Raw genomic sequence first — 26649 nt, 5'->3', positions numbered from 1 at the left:
ATAGCTAAAATTATATCAGAATGGAATTCTGGTTGAACTGAGTAGTTATTTGATCAGTTGCAGCGTGTGTCAATCCTTTTTTTCTTTCTATCGCATCGATTAACTGTTTCTAACCACATGCTGCAGATTGACTTGGTGGGTTTTTTTAAAAAAGTTTAAGGCCACTCTGTAGATTCTGTTTAGCATCTTTTATTCATTTGATTGCTGCTGTTGCACACGTTAGACCTTAATATCCCTGAGGAGGCAGACAACACACACACACACACACACACACACACACACACACACACACACACACACACACACACACACACACACACACACACACAGTTGAGCACAATAAACCACCGTCTTATCAATAATTATACAGTTCAACTTAAAAAATGCCTTTTTCCTCCATCAGTTTTTATATTCCTTGAAGTAAAGCTTCCCTACTTAATTTTCTTGTTAGTGTTACAAATATTACATAATTTTTAATGCAAGATGGATTGCGTCGATTATGACGTAATAAATAATTATCCCAACCTACAATCATTGTGGATTACCAACGTTTCATATCTTTCTGTATATGAAATCATTAGATTCACCTACTAGAGTTGGGAATGGAAGGAATTCCTAAAAAGACATAAAAATTATTAGTATTTTAAATTATTCCATATTCTGTTTAGAGTTAACGTTAAACGAGTGTACTCTTTTCAGCTATTCAGTGCAAGGACATTAAAGTCATACCCCATGGAGAGGTGCAGCTGTTGGATAATTCGCTCTACTACGGCAGTCGACTCAGAGTTATTTGTGATCCAGGATTCACTTCCCAAGACCAAGAAGTGAGGATGTGTCAGAAGGATGGCACCTGGGGAAATGTCAGCGAATTCTGTATTGGTGAGTATTAGCTTCTTTTGTACACTGGATTGTTTGAAATAAAATTTGGGAACCACAAATCTACCTTTCTCCACTCGACTGCATAGTCTCGAACTACTCATTTCAGTTGAGAAAATGTGTTACCATACACTACCATTAGGCTGTGTATGATTAAATCACGAGGATAGGGTAAAGATTATTTTTTAAAGAAACTGTATACCTACAATGCACAAACAATTTATTTCCAGTGTAGTATCCTGGCTTTCAGAAACAGTTAAATTTGTCCACACACCTGAATGCCGTGTGAGGAGAGGTTTCGTGTGCCTGAATATGTGGTGGGGAAATAAGTCAAACAGTTATGTTTTCCGATTGCACTGTTAGCGAACAATAGTGCAATCGGAAAATGGGGCTATGTTAATTCCCCTTAACCACATAGAAAACGAGCCCAGGCCACTAAGGCTTTTTTGTATAAGTATTCTGTAATCACCGGTAGATTACTGTTGCACATTTGGCAGGATGAGATCGACAGACATCCTCTGGTTGGGAAAAAAACCTGGATTTGATTATTGTTCTTAATATAAGAGGATGGTCTGAAAAGTTCTTGACCATACATGGTAACACTATCGGCAAGATTTTTTTAAGTTGGTACATCTGTCATAAGCATCGATGAAATTGCAAGTCATTCTATCAAATAGTTTAATACAGCTGTCTGAAGCAAAAGTGTTGTCTGTATCCCTTAAAATGGATAAAATTGAGAATCTTGCTGTTATAAAATTCTTTGTAAAAGGTTTAACGCCAAAAGAAATTAATTCCAAGTTCGTAAAAGTTTATGGGTACTCTTCTTCGTTTTCGAAAATTAAGAAATGGGTTGCCGAGTTTAAATGTAGCCGTACCAGCCTTGAAGATGATCCACGTGAAGGACGTCCAAGAAGTGTAACAACACCAGAAATCATTGATCAAGTGCACAATATGGTATTGGATGACCGGCGAGTTAAAGTGCGTGAAATTGCTGAGTTATAGGCATTTCAGAAGAACGTGTAGGATATATTTTGCATGAAGAATTGCAAATGAAAAAGCTTTGCGCAAGATGGGTGCTGTGCTTGCTCATAGCAGATCAAAAACGCACGCGCCGAAAATCTCTGAACAGTGCTTGGAGCATTTTAACAAGAATAAGACTGATTTTGTGCGTCGATCTATTACTATGGATGAGACTTGTGATTCACCATTACATACCAGAATGCAAACAGCAGTCAAAACAGTGGACAAAACCCGGTTGTTCAGCGCCAAAGAAGACAAAGTCGGTTCCATCAGCAGGAAAGGTCATGTCATCAGTGTTTTGGGATACTAGAGGCATTTTGTTTATTAATTATCCTGAAAAGGGTAAAACAACAATCGGGGAATATTATTCCGGTCTTTTAACCGGACTAGACGAAAAAATCCGTGAGAAAAGACCTGGTGTGCAGAACAAAAAAGTCATCTTTCATCAGGATACTTTCACCTGCCCACAAAGATGTTTTGGCAATTAAGGGATCTGCACTATGAATTGTTGGAACATCCATCCTTATTCCCCCAGATTTGGCTTCCTCTGACTTCTATCTCTTTCCAACACTAAAACTCTTCTTCGCTGGTCAGCCTTTTTCTTCGAATGAAGGGGCTATTGCAGCTGCACAGAAGTATTTTGTAGACCTTACTGAGAACCACTACAGGGACGAAATAATGGCGCTGGAGCATCGTTGAAATAAATGTATGTCTTAAGGGAGAATATCTTGAAAAATAAAAATTTTGAAATTCGTTTTTTCATTTTTAGCTGGAGAACATTTCAGACCATCCCCGTACTTCGAACCTCTGAGGTATGAGGATGGTCAGCTGATGTGTGTGTGTGTTCAGGGAGGGAAGAGAATGGTGACGTATTTGTTGGGCCGGGTACCAGCCAGTTGTGTGTTGGGGAGGGGAGCTGGTGGAGGGAAATAATAATATAAATTGAAAAGAGAAAATGCGTTAGATGGTTACTGTGACTTTGCAGTTAGTTCCATCTGCAGTATTATCATTGCTTGCGCTTTCACATGCTCTGAAGAATTGAATTATATATGCAAATTAATGAACAACATGGGAAATATTTGCAGAGACATACTGATGGATCTGAGATATGTAAATGATAGTTTCAGAAGTAGCCCACTGAATGGATGAGCAAGTATATCTTCAGCTGTGGAAGATGCTGTCATGAAAAGATCGGTAGATCTTCATAATCGAAGCTGAAACTCCAAAATATTAAAGGGTACAGGGGAGAAGAATAGGGAATATTTCAGCAAAGTAGCACAATTAAAATTTCCGCTATGCCAAGCTGCAATATTTTAATGAATATACTTTTCAAGGTTTCTCAACTAGCAATCATCAATGTTTCATTTGCATAATTTTCTTCAACAGTTAATATATAATCGATGTTATATTACTGTTTATTAATTTTAATTAATTTAGTTGTTCCATTCGTCTTATGCCTAGTATTTCATACTTACCTGGAGAAACATGGCCAAGCTATTTGCAAAATTAAATAAAATGCCATCCTGAAGTGAATCTGGGTGCATGATAGAACACTGTTATAATTTCGTCATAATTGACTGTTGCAACTGCAACATAATTTGGACATGCTTTCATGTATTGAAGATTTCTAATAATTCTTAATATCACAGCTGCAGCGTGAATTTCATTACGAACCAAATAATTGTTATAAAGAAATGATTGATTCCTTGAAGGCTGGCGAATGTGATCGGTGAAATTAATTGGATGGTCAGAGTCATTCGAATAGCTTCTGAACCATCTGAGTACTTTAATTTGTGTATTCCGTTATTGTTACTAGCCTCATGCATTTCAGCATTCATTTTTTCCTTCCATTATTTTATAATAGTGAGTTATGTCTACCAAGGGATCGATACAATACGGTTTTATTCTCCTCTCTGCTCTTCCTTCACAATTATTGATCGACTGAAGTCGAGCTTCGTTCTATAATTAGCTTAGGATATCCTGTGATGCGATTATCTGTACCGATTTCATCAATTCCGAAGCACTGGTGAGCTCAACAATTGACGATTCCCTTTTGTAGGAAAGACCTGAATTAGAATCCCGTCTAGGACGTGAACTTTTATAAAGGCTTTTTCAACTGAAGGTGAGTCAGCCTGTTTTATACAAAGGTTATTGGGATGGGGGGAGGGGTTCTTCCGGCTGGACAAGTATAGAAAAATATATGCAGTTTACAGACATAATGGACCGCCCTCAGTCTCCTCGGCCGCAATTTCAAAACAATAACAAAGCAATTACATGTTAGTTCTTGATTTCCCAATCATGCAAACAACACACCACTGTTTAATTTTCCCAATGTATCTTAAAACTTCGCCTCGTTTCAAATTCTGTCTAGAACACGAACTTCTTTTAACGAATTTTCAACTGTACGCGTTTTAGCTGTTGTCATGCTTGCAAAACAAGCCTGAAAAATTTTACTAAGACAATTGATGTGAAGTCATTAGCCTCTCTAAAGAAGTACTCCAGTTGTGAAGATAATTCGCATGCAAACTTTGCTTACACTTGGATATAGGATTAAACCAAGAATATCATTTCTTGGCATCTTAAAAACTGAAAAATAGAGACAATCCTGCAACTATGTTGTTACAGTTAATTGCACGGGCCGTAATTAAAATTTAGTTGTCGATTACTTGTGAAAAATCAGTTTCCTCATTTGGCAAGCCTAAATATTCTGCTTGTCAGCCAACTTTATTACTTAGCTTAATTAACTTATATTGTAATAAATTATCATTCAAGTTGTTTTGACTCGCGTGATTAGCGAGTCAAAATAATTCGAACATCGCTTTCTGCAGCAGTATTTTTTTTCCTTTTAATTTTATACTAATTGCTGCTTTTAGGTGTTTCGTAAAATGTGTAGCACTTTTTAGTTCTGCCTGCTCACCGGACGGATTTGATTCCAAGTTGGATTTTTTTTAACAAAGTGAGATGACTAGGCAAATTTGGTTTCAGCCGAAAATAATTTTAATAACCATATTGTATTCAATACGAAATTATTATACAGATAGCAAGCTTTTCAACAGTACCTAAGTCAAACATTCAGGTGGTGGTATTTCACTTCTGATAACAGTGGCTTCACTATACAAGAATGATATCGCAAAACTCAGCTTTTAGTGACTGGAATTATTTGCATACTTGCCTTGTAATAATTACGATTGTTTATATAAACAAAAAGGCCGTTAACCATCTTCATTTTTCCAGAGGTGATCTGTGATGTTCCATTCATCGATTCTTTCGAAGGTGGGAAGTGGATTTTCCCGAAGGGGTCAGAAAAGATTACCGAAGGAACTATCATGGTTCTACAGTGTGATCCTGGATTTCAAACTATTGGATCAACCACCACTATTCGATGCCTTCGTAACAGGACGTGGACAACAACAACGGCAGCTTGTTCAAGTAAGTTTTATTGTCATGCTTAGTTTGTACAGTGTGTAGCCGTTCTTGTTCGATTAGAATGTTTGATGATCCACTGTCTGTTTTCCTTTTGCTTGCCAAACCATGTGTACCCTGCTGTTTTTATTAATTCATTTCTATTACAATTATGTTCTTGTCACCATTCGTTGTTGTCCATACTTGTCATTCAGTAGTGGATTTTAATAATGCAGTGGACCTTCTTAATCTGAAGCACATCCAGTTATGGATTATCTAAAATATTTGAGTGGCATTTGAATTTTTGTTTCTTTTTATTATACTAGGGGTTAACAAAGTGGTCTACAATGAATCGTACATTGTCCGTAGCGATGATAAAAATTATTTAATACATAGATATCAGGTTATTACAAAAACTTTTATAAGAATAGATGTCCTGTACTGGATTACCCTTACATTGATGCAACAAACAAAATAGGGGAGCGAATAACTCTGAATACCACTTAGCGTCATTTCGGTTTATAAAATATTATATTATGTGTCACCTCCAGAGAGTCCCAACAGCATCGAACGATTGATCCCCTTCCAACTACTAACGGCGCTAAAACTTAAGTTTTTACGAGCCTTTAGTAGAAGAGGCTCTACCAATCGAAACCACGAATTAGTCATCACTAGCACCATGTTCCAATATAAAGATATGCGCAAATTTACATGGTAAGAAGATACAGGGAATCAGAAAAGTTATGTTGACTTATCGTGATTATCAATATCTTCACGCTAGCTCAGGATGCAGGAGTATACAAGGGATTAGAAATGGGAAGTGATCATTTAGTTTGAGCACAATAAAATTGAATATCATATTGAAGAGAAAAGTGTTCATATTTACGTATCCTAGCAGAGAATCAAAGTTCAGCAGCTTTTCAGAGGTGAACTGTAGACTCAAATCTACAAATATTATTGGACTAAAAATTAGTTTCAAAACAATCAAACCTTGGAGACTTACTGGCACACTCGGAACCAAAGCTCATTCCGCCAGTCATATGGTGAAGTTGTCTGTAAGGACTGAAAAATTAGAACTCCATAGTGTGACAGGCTGTATTTAAGTTAATATCAGCAGTGTTGGTTTGATGTAAAATCCTGTTAAGTCCCTATACGAGAACAAATAGGCGTTAGCTGATTTTTTTTGAATCGCGTTATGAAGGAAAGGATTAAGCCTGTCAATATTGGATATTGTAATGGCATCCCTTTTTAAGCAGGTGATGTTTTACTTCTAAGTAACTGCAATACAATATTTCAAGATTTATTAAATAAACTGAGTACACGCTGTAACACATGACAAAAAAATCTGCGATAAAAAGACCAAAACTATGAAAATAGGCAGGAACTTAGAAAACTTCAGCAACATTCTCAATGGAAGACCAATAGAACAAGTAAAATTTTCAGCTATTTAGTCGATTTTTTTTTTGTGCAGATGGAAAATTAAATATGGAAATTAGATAACAGAATATGCAAAGGTGGCATGGTGAGGAGGCAACTGAATATATTTATGGATTAAGAAATTAGACAAAACAATAAACTAGCTGTATATAAGACTGTATTTAAAACAGTTGTCATGGAGCTGAGTGTTGGATTAGAAAAAAGGCATTGATCAAAAATTAGAAACCACAGATATGAAAGTTATGAGAAAAATTAGTGGCCAAACAGATGGCAGAATCATAGAAAAACGAAGACATGAAGAAACTTGAAGACATTAGCATTCAAGAATGCATTAGCGGAGCCAATCCAGGGTGGTATGGTGATTCAAACAGAATGGGAGATGAAAGATTAGCAAAATAAGTGTTTGGTGCAGTCCATTGCACACAATGTTGTATCTGGTGAGAGAACTGCCTACCCAGTTGCCAAAGTCACAGGACAAACCGAATGACGGAAGGTTACTTAACAGGCCCTTGTGCCACACACTGCCGAAAACCTTGGCGATAGCAAGTGCAACCACTTTAGATTCGCCAACTCTCTCCATACTACTTATCCAGAGATGTGTAATATAGGTGAGCAGATCCCTTGTTAAATGGCATTAGCGGTAGTTATTAGTTGGGCACTTTCAAGGTAGCGTAGGAGTAAGGTATTGATGGTTCTCCCCATTACTTTGAAGAGAACAGGTGAGGAAGATTGGATGGTAGTTTGGTGGTAAAGATTTGGCACTCTTTTTGGGAATAGGTTGTACGAGGGGTAATGTCCACAGAGTAGGGTAGATACTAGTGGAGTAAGAAAGCATCAAGAGGCAACATAGAATAGGAATCAGCTCTAACTGGAGGAACACCATCAGGGCCAGGGGAATTTTTAGTATCTAATTCAGACATGATTTTTCAGATTACTTTCTGGTGAAAGACAAGTGGAGGTTATTGAGTGTTAGATGGGCATTTACCAAAATCATCTATGCAAACATACTGAGGAAAAATATGTCAGAAAATTGGCTTTTTTTGTGTGGCAATGATGCAATGCATCCATCTGGGTGCAGCAATGGTGGGAAGAAGTTGTCCAACTGTTTTGGCAAGAGACCAAAATGCACAGCTACCATTTTGGCACAATGCAATTTCCTGGTTTGGGCTCTTTGGAAATCGATTTTTAATGCATTGATTTGCTTCTAACTATTTTGGGCTTTGGTGTAAGAGCGTGAGAAGGCAGCGAGTCTTGATGATAGCCAGTTATGGTATGCTGCGATCTTTATTTGTACAGCCTTAGTGCACCTTTTGGCTTACTTAGTGGTTTACTTTAATGCATATGCTTGGATCGGAAGACCCAAATCAATAATCCGACCAAGGGGAAGAGGCATAGAAATCTTGGTCATTCCACTTAACATTCTTATAATGCAAGACAACTCTTGGTTGGGAATGGGTGTGTTGCTCAGTTAGGGAAGAGATGAGCATGTAATCAGAATTATCTAACAGAGATAAAACCACAGTATATTTGGAGTGAGCACTAGTCAATAAGAGGTCTAGAGTGGCTGGGGTTATCTGAACAATTTGCGTAAAGTCGTTTGTAATGTGATGGCCAATGCTTCAGCATTTCTACCGGCCTGGTCTGTGCAGTGAGAAGGAAAGCTGTTTGGAATTATGGATATTATATTATAATCGCCAAGGAAAATAACTGCTGGAAAAGTTTGATTCATAAAGGAAAACGACTTTCAAGGAGAGGAAGCCAAAGGGTTCAGGATGGTTGGCGATATTGGGAGAGCAATATTGATGGCGTATTTCTGCCTCACAGTATGTAAATATAGTAGCGGGCACAGAGATTTTCAGCCAAAGGATTCATAGTCGAGAGTTTCTAAGTTGAATGCTCTCTGACATGGTATGTCAGTATGCACATATTCTATCCTTGAGCAGAAAGCAGAGTGTGTATTTGAGAAATTTAAAATGGGTAGTGCTTGGAGAGGCTGAAATTTGGGTTTCTTAGGAAAAGCAAGTTGGGATTTGAAGAGAAATAGACACCGTTGAGGTTAAACCTGAGCATATGTACAGTATATTTTTCTAAAGTGGATATGGAAGTTTTTGACCAAGTAGGTCATACATATTACTCGAATTTCGCACTAGGTTCCTCTTTTGTAGTCGATGCTGTATGTTTTGTTGCTGCTTTGTTTACGTTGGCTCGTATAAGCGACTAGGGAGAGCTGACTGAGGTTGTTCACAGCCGCCATTAGTTCTCAGGCACTCGCTGGCGTGTCAGCGGTTACTTTCACCAGTCGCAGGAAGTTTGTCCCCTCTCTTCTTTTGTTCAAGTCCAAAATGGTGACATCTGGTGATTTTCTGCTGTCGAAACGGGATTTTTCTAATCGTTTGGTGTCTTCTTTTAGCGTATCATCGCTTTCGCGTATTACAGTGAAGGTTGAGTATAATGTTTCTCTTTCCGGCCTCGATCGAGTTGTGCACCGTCGACGAGATGAGGTTACGGAGCTAGCTATATTGGTGGTGACGTCGAAGCTGTCTCGTAGATCTTTTCCAGCTTGTGTTCAATTGATTTCATTTATGGGAGAAAGTTTCGTCGATAGCAACGAGGCGTTACTCCAAGTTTTTCTAAGTTCAGGAACTTTAAGGAAAGGAGGCCCAGTGGGCAGAAAAAAAGACTGCTTCAAATTCGGAACAAGTTTATATTCCGATTCTTCAATTTTTATGCAGTGAGCATGAGACCATTGGCTACAAAAATCGCATAGCAGCTTTTTTTTTGTATCTGTGAAGTTGTTGTTCGGTGCATTGTTGACCAGAAGTTCATACATATTACTCGATTTTCGCAGTAGGTTCCTCTTTTGTAGTCGATGTTGATGTTTTGTCACAGCTTTGTTCATGCTGACTCGTATTAGTCTACAGTTGCAACACTTAACAGCATCGTTGTTTATTGGTGCTGGTCGGAACACTGTCATCATAGGCCTTTGCTGCCGCAATCTTTGGATTTTGGAAGTCTTTAGAGTGGGGGGGGGGGGGAGGTGGATTGCACATGACCGGTATTGTATGAGTAAAAAGACTTATTCGACACTTAAAAGGTACTTATGGGTTTCTCAGTAGTACAAGTCATTTTTAAAATTACTGCTATGCTTTTACTAAATAAATTTATTTAAGAAATCGCTTAAAAGGGGTAAAAACGAGGCGCACAAGTTGAGGTCAGCTTATTCCAAAATTGTCAGTCTGATTAAAATATTAATTAGATTGACAATTTTTATCGGGGAATTATAAATCGTCCTATTCGTTAAAATAAACGAATAGAACGATTTATTAAATTTTTCTCCTCTTCAGGATAGTAAATGACCACCTTTTCAATCGATTTTCCATACATTACTACTACACTCTAGGTAGCTATGTATCTGATCATCATGTAAAGTTTAATACTTTATTTTCATTAATTTGTATATTAACTAATTACTGATAAAAAATTCTATGTTAAATATAGAGATTCCAGAGAGTGCTGCTTTGGCAATAAATTGGTCTTCTAATATTTTGATGGGTAAGTAAGATTTTTAATGTGCTTAAATTTTATTACCAAACTCTATATTGTAAAACCCATTTGATCAAGTGACCAATGGGTTAATTTGGTCACATAATGGGTATATATCCCCATTGCCTCCTGTACATACACACAATGCTTCAGCTCTACATCGGTAGACTAAACAGGCGTGTCAAAATGACTACCATCCTCATATTTTGTAGGTTCCTCCCTCTTGCTGTCGTGAATTGCCACGTGAAGTGGATTCTGTAAAACCTGTGAACTTTGCGGAGTAAGAGGATACTGTTTCGTGTAGATTTTTGAGTGTTGGGGCAGAAGATTTAAAACGTTGGATCTCTCTCGATCTACATAATCCCCGAGATGTTCAGTCGGATTCAAATCTGGCTGCCATTCTAACACATGAAGTCATTGTGAGCGAACCATTCTCGATAACGTGGAATGCAGCACAATTCTGCTGAAACACATCTGTACTAGCATGAAGGCGCATACCTGACCAGACACAAGTACTTCGTTAGAGTATGGGAAATGTTTTCCTGGTAAAACATTTCCCATACTTGAACGTTGCTGGACCATGTGATCAGGGAGATTCCTCTCCCCAGGTCTTCATCTAACCTTCCATAATGGACAATTGTGTGCATATTTTTATGCACACAAAAATGCTGCGAATCGGAGCAAGTTGAGCATATTCCAGCATTTTTGGTTAATCTTTTCATGAAGCGATTGAGACATTAACACAATGTGTTAATGTACGTTAGTACATTAATAACGTACATTAACACATTGTACCTGTAAATGGCGCTGTGTTCTACTTAATTGTAGATATGATTTTTTTTTGTTACTGTTTATATCACGTAGTCATCTGCACAGTAGCAATACATTGCGAATACGACGGACTTTGCTGCACACCAGTTATTTAGCTAAAATCGTGCGCTATGAAATTGTCGAGTTCACAGAAGAAAAAAAACGGAAATCGCACACATCGCGTCAAAATACTGGATTTTGTACTTTGCTAACGAATAACGCCTATACAGTATATGTTACACGTATTTTCGGCTTCAATATGCGACCTTAAAAAAAATAGTGATCACACCACGAAAGATGATGCAAAATTTGCACTATAGAATTACTGCTTGTTTTAAGGGTTAGACGAACTGAAAATATTGGCAGTATTCGTAAAATAGCTCCGGAGAAATGCTAATGCAGGGCCGGCTCTACCGACAGTGCAAGACGTGCATTTGCGGAAAAGTTTGGCATAAACTATACGAAAAATATTGGAGACGGGGTGGAAAAATATGCTATGGGGGCGACTATACAAAAAATAAGGGAGGAGTGGCAAAATTCCTAGGGACGGCCCTGTGCTAATGAAGCTTGAAATTGGACTTTGCATGGATGATGAGTGAAAAGGCAGAATTTTATATAGTACTCAAATTTAAGAGAATCTCAGTGCAAAGACTGAAACTAACAAGTTATTTAATGCAATAACTTGCAGCAGGGTTATCAACATGGGATACCACTGCGCAAGAGGGACGAGTATGGAAATGAATAAAAGTAGATGTTTGTCTAACTCTGCTTTAAAATATTCAGTTTGAATTAATTGAATGCACTGCTAAATCTTAATGTCAAGTATTCAATGCAATGCATTTCTCTTCTGGCATTTCTATTCCAAGTAGTGATATTCTCGTATTTCAGTTATCTGTTAGTAAGGGAGAATTAACAACTTAAACTCATTGATTTCTCTAAAAATTACAATTGAAACACCAGTTAATTTATAAAACATGAAATTTATTACAGCTACATTAATATAGATCCACTTATTTTTTTAGTGGCTGCAGTATCTGTGAGTGTGGGAATTGCAGCATGCATCATATGTATTACAGCGGGTCTCCTTGTATCCAAAAAATGGTAAGACAAGCAAATCTATGATGAATAGAATTTTTCATTAAAAAAATTCTCTTAATAGGACGTTTGTTTATTACTATACAGGTATTGTCATGGAATCTGACTCATTGACACTAGATATCATACCTCTTAAACTTATTCATTGTCAGGACACACAACTAATTCTGGTAATTCATTCCACTCATTTACCACTTTTCACTAACTTCCACGAATGACTCCTAGTTATCTGTATCACGTATTTAAAAACTTCCTTTGTGCCAAATCTTACAAAACCATTTTAATGTTTCTATCATATCCCCTCTTTTCCACCTATCAGTTAAACTTTGCAACCCACATTCAACCTATTGTCATAACCAGTCTGCAGATGGCTTGGTCAAGTGTCTCCGAATCCTCTCTACCACCTCCTGATCAAGTAGCCAAATTATAGCCTTATTAAGGATAACGAACTCCCATCTTCATTTGTTAGTTAGCATGTTTTTCAACATCCAAGTTATCCTTTGAGCTAGTTTACCAACTTTTGCAATATGCCCTCTGAACTTCAACTCTGCTACCATTAGTGCCAAGCCTAGCCTCATCAATGTGATACATGGTATGTAATCTTTTCAATCCATCTCTCTATTTGTCAACATCAAATTGACAATCGCCTTCCCCAGTTTTGCATCATCATCAAGCTGAATATTCTCCCGCTTAAATTGCTGATATACAAATTAGAGTAGTGGCCCTGAAGTACTCCATGGGTCACTGTCATTCTCCTAGATTCTACTCCACAATATAAAATAAGTTTAACTTATATGCTCTAATAGCATTAAAATGCAAATTAGTCTTTAGTTATTATACTACCACTTCCAGTATTAAAGCCTCTCACAAACGTATGGTCAGATGATACAAAGGGCAATAGTACGTTAGCAGGCGTAGCGTTTTCTACATTTTACAACTGAACAGAATAGTGTTTTCCTACGTCAGCTGCTTGCGGCATTCTCCTATGGAATTCATGAATTTCACTACAAAGTATCATATAATACATGATAGCCTCGAAAAACATTAAGCTGCAATACAATATAAATTAACATAAAAAGCATACTTTCATATAACAGAAAGCCTAGTTTTGCTTATGATAAGGCATCTGTTCAGTCTTTGCACACAGAAATATTAGATCTGATATGGTCAATTATTATTATCGGAGACTTCCAGGGAGTCAAGGACTCATCAAAGCCTATAAATCACCTAAACCAGCTGTCATAAGGTCCCTTAAATTCATTCGCACTGGATACACTCACTACCACTAAAATCAAACTATTCCACTCACTCACTGCTGAGAGAAAAACCTAGCTCTTGCCCCTTTCTTGACTGAACAAACTTAATTTCCATGGATGCCTTCATGTTCTCTCCCCACTTTTTATATAACAAAAAATTTCATCAGACAATATCCTATAAAACCTGCTGAAAAGTTTATACACGCTATCATATCGCCCTCTTTCTGTTAACCAGTCTGTCATCAATCTAAATCCCACAATACGGATATAATCTTTGTAACTTTCTTTGCACCCTTGGAATCTGGGAGACCCAAATCTGTGCACAATAATCCAGGTGTGGTCTTATCAAAGCCCTTATAATGAGGCAAAATGATTTCCTTATCCTTACATGTCAAGGTTCACTTCAACATCACAATTATTCTCTGAGTTCTATTCGCAACTTTTGCTATGTGACCTTTGAACTTTAAATTCCTATATACTAGTATGCCAAGATCCCTTGCCTCCTGTTTCATAACCCTAATATAATAATGCTGCAAATTTCATCGCGCCAAAGTGCATAACTTTAGCGCGATGACTTTAAACATTAATATAGCATGACTTTAGCGCGATAACATTAAACTGAGATCCATTTTCGTTGGCCCAAATTTCAAGCCTATTCAAATAATTTTGTAAGTGCTGATTATCAGTAGCATCCCTGATTGCCCAGCCTATCTTTACATCATTGGCAAACAATTGCACATCTCCTGTTAGATCCTCCCTAATGCCATTAATGTATATATTGAACAATGGCCCAAGGCCCAAACCCTGAGGTACACCGCTAGTCACCTTAAATCTGGCAATTCACACCCAATTCATACCACTTCTTGATGTCTGTCAACCATTTCCTGATTCAAGTCGAGTTTTATTCCAATTCCATATTCTCCAGTTTATACAACAGTCTTTCGTGTGATATCCTAAATGCATTTAGAAAAATTCAACAATCAAATAGTGTATCCATTCCCTTTATCCAACTCGGCTAAAACATGACCTTCCTTCAGTAAATCCATGCTGCTCCTTGCAGAGTATAGCTTGCCTACCCATTTCTGTATGTATGCGAATTCTTACCAACTTCTCTAAAAACTTCACCACCACACCAGAGACTGATAGGTCAGTAGTTACACTTTTTGCACCACCCTTGTACAATGGAACTATCATGCATTCTTGAGCTGACTCTAGTTATACAAACATGTGAAAGACCTAGCCAATTCAGCTGAACACCGCTTCAGCAAACGGGTTGATATTCCATCTGTCCCCCTAAACACAAATTCTTATCCAGGTTATACAACAGCTCTTCAACCTCATTTTCATGCACTTCTAGCTCTTCATACAATGTAGAAGTAGCACTGTGCACCATGCTACATACGCCTGGTTGATATGTCTTAGTAAAGCGAGCACCCTTTAATTGAACAATCTCATTAGCTTCCAATACTAGAGTACCATCTGCATTCAATAGTTTCTTTTGCTTGCAGCATAACGATGAAATTTTTTTGGATTGCCTTTAGCTTGCATGGTCAATTTCTTTTTACTCTTCGATATTATTTTTTCTGCACAATACTCGTTACTTTTCTGGCCTGAGTTTTATATATTTTATAATTCCTCAGTTATTCTCTCCACATCTTCTTGTAGAACTCTTGCTTAACAAGGTTGCATATCCATTTCACTCCCAACCTATTTATTCTTCGAACACTAGAGATACATTCTTATACTGCCTCATTTAAGCACTTTTTCCAAGATTCCCATGCACTGCTGACATTTTTGCCATTCAGTAACTGATAGCATGATCAGTCACGAACTGATGGTAAATATCATATTCTTAACAAAGATCCCTTCTGACATTATGAACAAATCCAACAGCATGACCCTCGTGTCCTTCTTTCACCTGCTGCTTAAAAAGTTCTCATGATTCAATAAATTCCTCTTCATTCTTATGAGAAAAGAATGATCAATCGTTTAGTATCCATAAGGCTAAACTGGCAATGCCTTTTTGTCTCCTGCCAGGTCTGTAAAAACACCGTATCATATATTTCATTTTGCTAGCCTCCACTTCACACCAAATAGCATCAAACCCACCACTACATGGGACATTATGTTTTCTTGCATTTCTACCCTAACAGGACTTAAGTCGTCTGATAGCATTAGTAGTACTTTCCCTTCATTCCTAAAAGTAGTATACCCATTACACTCAATCCCAGTTGTCATGTCTGATTCTGATAGCCAGGTTTCACTAATGCCAACAATCTTAGGCCACATGTATAAAATAAAGCAACGAACTCAACCCCTTTGTTTATGTTCCTGGCATTTGTGTCTAGACATAACAAATGGCCGCCTAGTCTATTCTTATTAGATATGCAATCTATTTGGCCTTGTAGTACTTTCTCTTTTCCCTCCCACAGACATACTTATCTTTATCATGCTTGCATACCATAGCTGAACTTTCACACGTTTTTCCCATTCCTCCCTTGAATTTTAAGATTCATTAGAGATTACCATCCATTCTTCACAGAATGAGTTTTGCAAGTGATGCCTCCAACCATGATTTCTTATATCATTCCACTTTATCCTATGTCTGTTCAGTCAGGTTTCTGGATTCACCTTTCCTTTAAAACCATGCGAACTGTATGCAGGAAAAGAGAAATTATTTTCCTAAAACAAGTGGGGAATTCCAGGAAGGGCAGTTTGAAACTGCACCTGAACCAACTTAAGGCATGCAAGGCTAGTTTATTGTCTTAATTGCATGTTCTTCTGGGTTTGCTTGTGCTGCTGGAGAAAACCCTAATGCCTCTCTGAGACCAGCTAACTCATAAGTTTGCAAAGAACGTTTTTTTTTTCCATCCTAAATGAAATTCAAACCTAAGTCTTTTTGAAACCAAAAAGGCATCAGTTTAACTGAGCTGCAGGTACACTGCTCTCTTGATTCTGTTTATCCATAAAAACCAGGGAAGCAGTTCTATACTAGTTCATAGGACAATGTAATACTATTCCTAGTTCACTAGATTGCTTCCATATTCAGATTCACCATTACACACCAGAATCCAAACAGCAGTCAAAACAGTGGACAGAAGCCAGTTGTTCGGTGCCAAAGAAAACAGTCAGCTCCATCAGCAGGAAAGATCATGGCATCAGTGTTTTGGGATGCTGAAGGCATTTTGTTTATTAATTATCTTGAAAAGGGTAAAACAATAACTGGGGAATATTATTCCAAAATTTAAACCAGACTAGACAAAAAAATTCGTGAGAAAAGACCCAGTTTGCAGCAGAAAAAAATAATCTTTCATCAGGGCAATGCGCCTATCCACAAAGATGTTTTGGCAATGGGAAAATTAAGGGATCTGCACTATGAATTGTTGGAACATCCACCCTATTCGCCAGATTTGGCTCCCTCTGACTTCTATCTCTTCCTTGCTGGTCAGCATTTTTCTTCGAATCAAGAGGTAATTGCAGCTGTAGAGGGGTATTTTTCAGCTCTTAGTGAGAACCATTACAAGGACAGGATAATGGCCGTGGAATAAATGTAAAACTTAAGGGAGATTATGTAAAATAAAATAAAAATAATTTTGAAATTATAAATTCGATTTTTCATTGTTAGGCCGAGAACTTTTCAGACCACCCTCGTATATGGATGACATTATGAAAGAAAGTGGCATAGTCTGATATTAGAATTGGAGATGTCAATCTTTGCTTTATGCAGATCATGTACTCCTAAACACATCCACTGCAAGACTCCAGGATTCTAAAACCAATTTGGCATGAAAATCAGCAATAAAAAGACAATAACATTGAAAATTTCATCTGCATTCTCACTGGAGAAGCTATAGAACAAGTAAAATATTTCAACTATTCACTAAAACACAGGCTTAGATTCCACAAACCTGATATCATTTTTAACACTCCAATATATATAAGAATCACATTGGAGACCAGACCTGTGCACAATATTCTAAGTGAGATCTTATCAAGGCCTTGTAAAGAGGCAAAATAACATCCTTATCTTTACATGTAAATGCTCATTTCAGCATTAGTTTTTTTTTTTCATGAAGGTGAGAACATGATTAGCAAATGAGTTTAAGCAATACTATTTAGTTTCATATTAAATCTGTTTTATTTTTTCATTATACTGGAAGGGGCAAAATTATAAAAAAATATACAAAGTTTTTAAGTAATTAATAAATGTTAGTTCCGCTATGTTACAATTCTTCATAGTAGAAGTAAAGTAAAATTTCCTCATATAAAGAATTATAGATTAGTTTAAAAATTTTAGATGGATATGAGAATTATAGTTTTTTGTTGTTTTTTTTTTTTTTTTTAGCCATAGATCAACCACTTCTAGCAATGTGTTCCATATGGAAATTCCACAGGCAATGGGAAATAATTATAAAGGAATATTAATTCCTCAAGTGCTGCCCAATGAGGAACCATATTACACTTCTGCTTTATATGAAGAGCTTCCTGACCCACCACCATTAAAACCAAAAATTCCCCGGCCCAGTATTGCACTGCCATTACCACCACCACCACCTGATTCTGTGTATTTTTCCTCTTTTGAAAAACCTGCAAGTATTCAAACACAGCACAAAAGTGATAATGATAATATGCACATTTATGCCGAACCTACAGAAGAATGCTTTCTACCTCACACAAGAGAAAGCAATCATGAAAAGTTAAGACATATTCAAAGCCCAGTCCCTATATCAAACAAAATAACAGAAGTGACTGGTGAAATATATGAAAAAATAGATGAAAACCTTTCATCTGATGATTCCTTAAGCATAAACTCTAATGAAATGTTTTCAGTAGAACTTATTTCAACTGATAGCACACATCTGGATGTCAAATTACAATCTAACAGTGTATATTCCTCATCAGTTAGTAATATCACAATGAAGTCCTCTTTACATCACGAAATGGTTGACAATGATATCTATACACAACATCTAGAAACTACATGTTGTGTATATGACACACATTAATCATTTGAATATGCATGCCATCAGGATATGAACAAAATATTTTGTAAGAGAGAACAAAAGTGAATCTAGAAATGTATTGTAGAATTTTTTTTTCAGTGAAAGTAATAGATATTTTAAAGAAGAATGTAGGATCACAACTTCTTCCTCCAAATATGTGCTATAATCTAATAAATATGCTGATCTGTTCTTCAGTTATGCTCAACAAGACTATGTACATAATTTCAAAGAATACAATTTAGTGAAAATATGTAGAGTAGTTTTTGATGAAAGTAACTCAAAAAAATTTCCATTAGTGCTTAAATTGCATTAAGCACATTTAATTGTGCACTCTGGCTGATTAACATGAATTACAATGAAAAATAGCTATTAGAAAGTTCACTTAAAAATAATATTTTGAATTATGTATTTTTTTGACTGATTTCAATAGAATTACATAATTGATAAGACCTTATATGCATATCTTTGCTAATCAGCCTCTTTAAAGCAGACTTAAATCAGCCATCTTGAACCATCATATGTTGAAAGAATATGCAAAATACTCAAACAGCCATGGCTGTATATCATACAGAATATCAGCATGAATTATTTTGAACTAGATCATATTCACAGAATCTTTAGAAAGAAAAACATTCCATCTGAGTTATATCAACAAAAATCTGCATAAAAGCTGGTTTTATGTAGGGATAATGGGAACTTTCAAAACAAAACCTCTGGGTGACCTTAAAGAAAATCAACATGAAAAAGCTTCTCAATATAATTGAATCAGAAAAAAGTTTAAAATTTCATTGTAATATGAGAGAAGTGAATAAACAAAATACAATAAATAAATTAATGTCAACTACAAAATTAGTTTATTGGATTCTGATAATAAAATGATGTGATGCAGCATTTCAAAAAAACACCATGGACCAACAAAAAATTGGGTCCATCTATTAAAGAAAGGCATTAATTTTGCCCCAAGTAAGAGTAAAGTTATGGAGATTATATTCCTATGCTATTTTTATATTAATGCTGGTGAAAAACTAAAAAAAAAAATTAATGACCATTTTTGTACATAACTATAGTGTACTTAGATTAATACCATAAATACACATAAAGAAATATTAATATGGAGATTTTTGTAGAGGTGTAAAGTTGCCTTGAGACCTCTACAAAAAGTCTCAACTATATTAAGATCTTTTAAACAACCACATCAACCTTATGAAGGGACTAGGTGGTTTATAAAAATCTATTGTAAGTGCAGTGTCATGCTGGACAAATCCATCTTAAAGCATGTCAGATGTGGAGAAAAAATGGGCATATAAATCTGAATTGGACTTTCACACCACCAACAAAAACCATCAAGTTAACTGGCAACTCCCAAAAATACAATACACAGAATTTAATACTTATGTATACAAATTTAAATAGGATAGCAGATATGATGTCCAACCCAGAGTAATAAAAACCAAGGTCTGATATTAAATCAACTCTAGGTGCCATAAGAGATCTATTGATGAATTAGGCTGTATCCTCTAACAGTGATCCTCACTATAGTGATATCTCATTCCTACATTCAATATCTCTCACGTGTTGAATAAAAAAACACTTCACTATTTAGGAATCTCCATGTTAATACCTCTTTATATTTGCATTTATTGTATCAAGGTGATGAAGTATGTAGTAGTTATGCACAAAACTAGTCATTAATTTATTAAATTTTTTACTTTTAATTTAAAAATTACTTAAGCATATCAAGAGATCAGTCATTTATGCAAATCCAATGCATTTTTATCCTGATATAGAATATAACAAGCTATTAATGTTAGTCGGGAATTAATTTGCACAAAACAGAAAATGGCATTGTGAAAGTGTTATATAAAGTAAGTTATTTACTTGTTAATTTTTGATCATTTACAAATCTGAAATCACTTTATTAAAGTTGTTAAGAAGCCAAAAATTGATTCCCAAACCAGAGGATTAATATGAAGATCATGGGAGAAGCAGACAATATCTGCGGTGTAAATGGCTAAAGATAAAATATTAAACATCCATGTAATAAAATGTATCTCCACGTGTAATTGTGAAGTGTTGTGTTCTTAAGACCGGTTTATCTGCTTTGCAGGAGGAGAAAAACCCTGCAGTCCATGCCCAAGACGGCTAACTTGGCTATGTCTGAGAAAGATCGTTAAGCTCTTCTCATCGGCGACGGGAATCGAACGCAAGACACTCCTTTCCCAGGCATATGGTTGCGAAGTGCGTAACCACTCGGACCTCATCTGTTCAATACTGCACAAAATCTTTACAGAAGAAATGCCGACTGGTTGGTCTATAGTTGGACATCTCCTTTCTGCAACTATTATGTAATGATGCTATATTATCCTCTTCCATACCTTAGGAAGAGGATAATATAATACCTCACTGCTTTACTGACATTCAGCATACTCGGTATTCAATACATATTTTCAGCCTTGAATCCCCTTCCCTATCCTTCTAGTAATAAGATCCATTTTTCTGGAATGAAATATCCTAATAAGCAACTCCACTATGTCATTGGTCACTTAACCCCAATTTTCATCTGCTATCACTATTCTTCCTATTAGCCACATAATGAAAGAAGTTTTTATTATGTTCCTTGGCTTGTAGGATTACTTTCTTGTATTCTAGTGTTGCTTTCCTTACTATGCTGATCACTTTCCTGGGCTGGGTCTCATATTCATGATGCAGCTGCTCTCCAATCCATATGTGTAAGTCTTCCATAATCACTTTTACATCTGCAGTTCCTGTTTATTTTCATTAGTCATCGACTACTTTACACCAAAAATTATCTTTCATCTGCAGTATACAATTTGCTATTGCTGCTTCTCTAGTTCCTATGCACTGGTGATCTCTCTCTCCCCTTTCAATTCTTCCATCCACGGAACTGTCTCAAGCTGATTTCTAATATTATAACACTTGTCTTATAATTCCACTTAAATGCCTTTCTTGATGCCTCTGTCTCTACATCCAAGTCAAGACCACATGGTCATCCTCTCCCTAACCAATGGCAGAGTGTGGTATTTACCAAGGTGTTAGCCTCAATTCTGTTTGCTCAAACCAGAAACATACTAAGGTTTTTTTGTACGTTTGGCAAATTCTTAGCTACACCTCTGTTTTTAGTGTGATAACTTTTGATAATTAGTAACTATCAAGAAATCAATGTAGAAATCGTTTTTATATATAGGTAGTAAAATGGTATATCACCATATTAACTACTCCAGACAGCTGTAGAAAGTTTACTACTGGGTTACAAGGTGTATTATACTACAAGCATAATATACTTTAACTCAGCACTAAAACTTGTGTTATGAAATATTCTCTGTTATACTGTGCTATGAAAAAAAAAAACTTTCATAGAATTGAGTGCTACAGTAATCTGTTTGTCTGACATCCAAAATTCTTCTAATTACTTGATTTCCTCATGTCTAAGGACTTGTGCCCCTAGCCCCAATATCTCTCCATTTCTTTGTCTTCTTGCAGGGTGGACAACTCCAGTGATCTTTTTAATCTGGCCCAACCATCTTGGTCTTGGGTGTCCTCGTTTTCTTTGTCCTGCCATGTTGTCATTTTCACATCTTGAAACGTGACCGAAATATCCGAGAATTCTTTCATTTACAATGTCACATAGCTGCATCTTGATTTTTAGTTGAACTTTTATTAGACATTTTGGAGACTCGATATTCTTCTTCAGCACCACATCTCGAAGCTGTTTATCTTGTTCATATCTTTCTTGCTGAGCATCCAAGATTCAGCACCATAAATGAAAATCAAAAAACACCAAGTTATTAAAAGTCTTGATTTAGTGGCGATAAAAATGTTTGTCTTTCTATATTTTCTGTAACTGGACTATTGCTGACCTTGCCAAGGTAATTCTTCTTTTAATTTCTGGTTGGCATCTACTTTGGGTACTTATTAGAGCTCCAAGTCAAGGTTGTGGGTGAAATTGTCATTTTCATCCCTACCTTCAAAATAATAACCTTCAATTGATCCTTGCATGCCAATCGACTTTTCTGTTGAGTACCATATTATAGTACTTCAATTATCTGAACTTGTCATTTGGATAGCCGAAGTGTCAGATAAACAGATATAGCACAATCAGAACTTTTCTGTTCAGTATGGAAAAGATTTTTTTGGCAAGTCAGACTACTTTGTTATGAAATAATCTTCAATGCATTCAATTTCTATAATTGGAAACCAGTGAATTCTCTAAAAGATATTTGCTTGCTTGAATACTTCAAGAAATGAAATGAAACACACTCTAAAAAAACTGTAGTCCACTGCCAAAGAGAATGTGCATGTTTTTGAAAAGGAATTGCTACTTGAAAAATTTTTAGCCTCACACATGGGAAATTTTAAAAATGTGAACAGGATAATCTCATCTTAATGGTGAAATTATGCTGTGGATTTTGGAGGAAAAAATTCTCTTTGATTCCTTCACTATATTAAAACTTTGTAGTACAGTGTTATAATTCTCAACATCAAAATTTGCAATTACAAAAGGTGTAATGAATAATAAATGTAGCATTTTATGTGATTTCTTTCAACTGTATATTACAACAGTTCAAATTCCTGATATATGTCCTCAAGGGGTATGCAGGATATGATAGTACAACATGAAAAGCATACATAATTGTACAATTTTCCTCCAAATCAATCTGTTACCTGTCAAGACTCCAACATTATCATATCTTATATTTCTATCTTCTAAGGCACTTTTTACTGTATCAATCTACCTATATGATGTGTGGCTATTAAATAACAAGACTGGTTGCAAAAATGTGGCTTATTATTACAATTGTACAACTTAATTGTTATCCCCTGTTCTCCTCTATCTATACATTGCTACATACAAATTTTCCATTGTTGCAAGCAGTGCTGCAGATTCAGTCAGTGGATGAGGATCCACGGACTGAATTCACATTAAAGGGCACCCACTACCCTTCAATGTAGATTTCAACTTTGGAAAAAGGTAAAAGTCACATGGAGCTAAGTCCGAGTAAGGTGGATGGTCCAGAGAATGAAAAAAAGCAAGAATAAGCAAGTTAAAATTGAGGCAATGCTGATCATTTTTTTTATATCAATACTGTGGTAATGGTTGAATGGGTACCAGAGGGTCAGACAGTTCTTCTTCTTTGAGTGCCATCTCCTATCGGAGGTCGGCGACCACCTTGGCAAATTTTGAGCGATTCTCAGCTATTCTGAGCAGTCTCTCAGAGTTCATACCAGTCCACTGTCTGATATCTGCCAGCCAAGATTTTCTTAGTCTTCCTTGTCCTCTTCTTCCATTTATCTTCCCTTTTTCATTACGAAGTAGGTGACCAAGATATGCAGTTTTCCTTCTTTTTATGGTATCTAAAAGTTCATGTGATTTCCCCATTTGTTTCAGTACTTCCTGATTGGACGTTTTTGCTGTCCATGGGATTTTTAACATTCGTCTGTATAACCACATCTCAAAGGCTTCAAGTCTTTTTATTGATGTTGTCTTCAAGGTCCAAGTTTCTGCACCGTACAGCAGTACAGACCATACATAGCATTTAACCATGCGTGCTCTAAGTTTAAACTGCGGTTACACAGTGTTGATTTCATCAAGAGAAAATTTTTTCTTGTCATTTCAATTCTAACTTTTATTTCCATTTCTGGATTGCAATCTTCATTTAACCAGCATCTGAGATATTTAAACTTTGCCACTCTTTCTATTTGTTTCCTATTTAAAGAAAGTGCTAAATTAAGAATTGGTTTCTTACTTATGACCATGAATTTAGTTTTGGTGATATTTATTTTTAATCCCATTTTTTCACTCTCTGCATTTATTAGCTCCAAAAGATTTTGAAGATCCTGAATATTGTCAGCCAGAAGAGCTGTATCATCGGCATATCGGATGGTACTGATGATTTCACCATTTACACTAATCCCTTCCTTTCTTCCTTCCAAGACTTTTTGAAATATGGCTTCTGAGTAGATCTTAAAAAGAAGAGGTGACAGCACACACATCCTTGCCTTACTCCTCGTTTGATGTTAATGGAGTCTGTAATAATGTCATCAACTTGAACAGATGCCTTTTGGGTTCCAATATAAGTTTTCAATGATCCTGATGTCTTTACCATCTAATCCAATTCTTTTTAATAGTACAATCATTTTAGCATGTTGGACTTTGTCAAATGCTTTCTCGAAGTCGATGAAGCAAATGAATATTACCTTGTTTTGGTCAATACATTTTTGAAATAAGATCTGAGAACAGAAAAGGGCCTCTTTTGTTCCCAAGCCGTTTCTAAAGCCGAATTGGGTATCACTGATGGTGTCTTCACATTTTCTGTATATTCTTTTTTGAATTATTTTGAGAACGTGACTCATTAGGCTGATCATTCTATAGTCATTACAAGCTTTCGCATTTACTTTTTTAGGTAGCATGATGAAGGTCGACTGTAACCAGTCTTGAGGGATTATGCCTGTATCATAGATCTTATTAAATAGCTTTACTAATATGTTAATATTGTCACCTTCTAATAACTTTACTATTTCTGCCAGTATTCTATCTGGTCCTAGGGCTTTACCATTTTTAGCTGAGTTCAATGCACATTCTACCTCTGATTTTAGAATGCATGGACCTTCCATATGTTCATAAGTATTTTCTGGGTTCTGTCTGTCATCAGTTCTATGTATTTCACCCATTCTTGTATTTTGTCATCCTTTTTGGATATAATTTCTCCCTTTTTGTTTCGAAGGATACAGAATTGTTTTTTCTTATATATATCTGAGGTCTCTTTCATCTTTTTGTGTAGATTAAAATTGTCATGTTTTTCCTGTAGAATTTCTATTTCTTTACATTTTTCATTCATCCAGATTTATTTTGCTTTTTTGATCTTGTGTTTAATAATTTTCTGAACCTTTGTATATTTTGTTGGATTATGATTTTTATATGATCTGCGTTGATCCACGAGAGAGAATTTCATCAGTCATCCAATCTTTCTTTTTTTACTGCTCTATTAGGACATAAGGTATTGGTACATTTCTCAATGAAGACAGATTTCAATTTGTCCCACGATTCATCATTCTTGATAAGTGCTAGCTCTTGATTCAGATCTTGACTCAATTTGCTTCTTATCTCTGTGTTTTTTAATTTTCCCAAATCAAACCTTTTTTGTTGATGTTTCTTAAGCATAGCTTTCAGTCTAAGTTGTAACTCTGCCACCAGTAGGTTATGATCAGAAGCAATATCTGCACTAGGATAGGTTTTTGTACTCTTTATAGAACTTCGAAATCGTTGATTAATTAGTAAGTAATCAATTTGGTTTCTGACTATATTCCCATTATTATCCTGTGGTGATTGCCAAGTATACAATCTTCGAGGTGGTAGCTTAAACCATGTGTTTGTGATTATTAGATCCTTTTCCTGGCAGAATTGAAAAAGACAGTCACCTCTCTCATTTCTTGTGCCCAGTCCATGTTCTCCATCTCCACTTCTATCTTTCCCAACTTTAGCATTGAAATCACCCATGACTATGCTAATATCATGCTTTTTTGTATTTTTGATCCACATTGTCACATCACTAGTGACAATGAACTTCAGGAAAATGCAGCCATAGATGCTAAATAATTATGCATATATTCAGAACAATTTACAGACATAGAATACCAGTTGTGGTGGAGTTGTCCTCCTGCGATGAGCCTTTGGACTCCTTGGAGGTGTCAGGAATAATAATAATAACAACAACATTCATCTTAGTTGTTTAAGAAACCATCTTACATAAACTTAATAGGAAGTCAGTTGTGGAAGATTTCATAGGTAGAATCATGGTTAACCTCTTCATCAGTAGTCATCCTTAATAATTACACAGGCATTGATTTTGGCTGAAGAAGCAAAGTATATTGTGTCTGGTGCATGCTTCCAGTTTGCAGGAGGAAAATCTTTATTTCCATGAGTTTCAAACAAAAAAAAAAAAAAAGCATGTAAGAGTGTTGCTATTAATTTGAGCCAAGCAGGCACTGATGATGACTGCTGGTCATTCTTTTCAGCTGTTTCTGAGCATGAATTTAATTCATGAGGGAAAAAAAAAAACTATTGCTGGTACTTACTATACCTTTAACTCACAAAAATGTAGACTGAATATGTTAGTAGGTTATTAGTATTATATGAAGGACACCAAAAAGTACCCTAACTGAAAAAACATTTTGGATAATTTCTGATG

At 36.0% G+C, this 26649-nt stretch overlaps 1 protein-coding gene across 2 annotated transcripts in view; it reads left to right on the top strand.

Annotated features, from left to right (window-relative positions):
• The window catches only part of LOC150095370 (sushi, von Willebrand factor type A, EGF and pentraxin domain-containing protein 1-like), a 47726-nt gene extending 26046 nt beyond the window's left edge, over nucleotides 1–21680 (top strand). Inside the window, exons 9-13 of one of the 2 annotated variants that reach the window (XM_090410115.1) lie at nucleotides 700–879; nucleotides 5131–5325; nucleotides 10234–10287; nucleotides 12111–12189; nucleotides 17785–21680. In XM_090410115.1, coding sequence (XP_090266241.1) covers nucleotides 700–879; nucleotides 5131–5325; nucleotides 10234–10287; nucleotides 12111–12189; nucleotides 17785–18445 — 1169 coding nt within the window. In that variant the 3' untranslated portion in view covers nucleotides 18446–21680. The remainder of the gene's footprint in view (nucleotides 1–699; nucleotides 880–5130; nucleotides 5326–10233; nucleotides 10288–12110; nucleotides 12190–17784) is intronic. The other variant, XM_090410117.1, reaches the window with a different exon arrangement.
• Nucleotides 21681–26649: the final 4969 nt, after the last annotated feature.

The sequence above is a fragment of the Typopeltis vanoorti genome, chromosome 20 (genome assembly GCF_054136105.1).
Source record: "Typopeltis vanoorti isolate ZY-2024b chromosome 20, IOZ_Tvanoo_1.0, whole genome shotgun sequence".
NCBI classification, from domain to species: Eukaryota; Metazoa; Arthropoda; class Arachnida; order Uropygi; family Thelyphonidae; genus Typopeltis; species Typopeltis vanoorti.
Note: the sequence above shows the minus strand (reverse complement) of the source record. Positions and strands in the feature narration are given on the sequence as shown.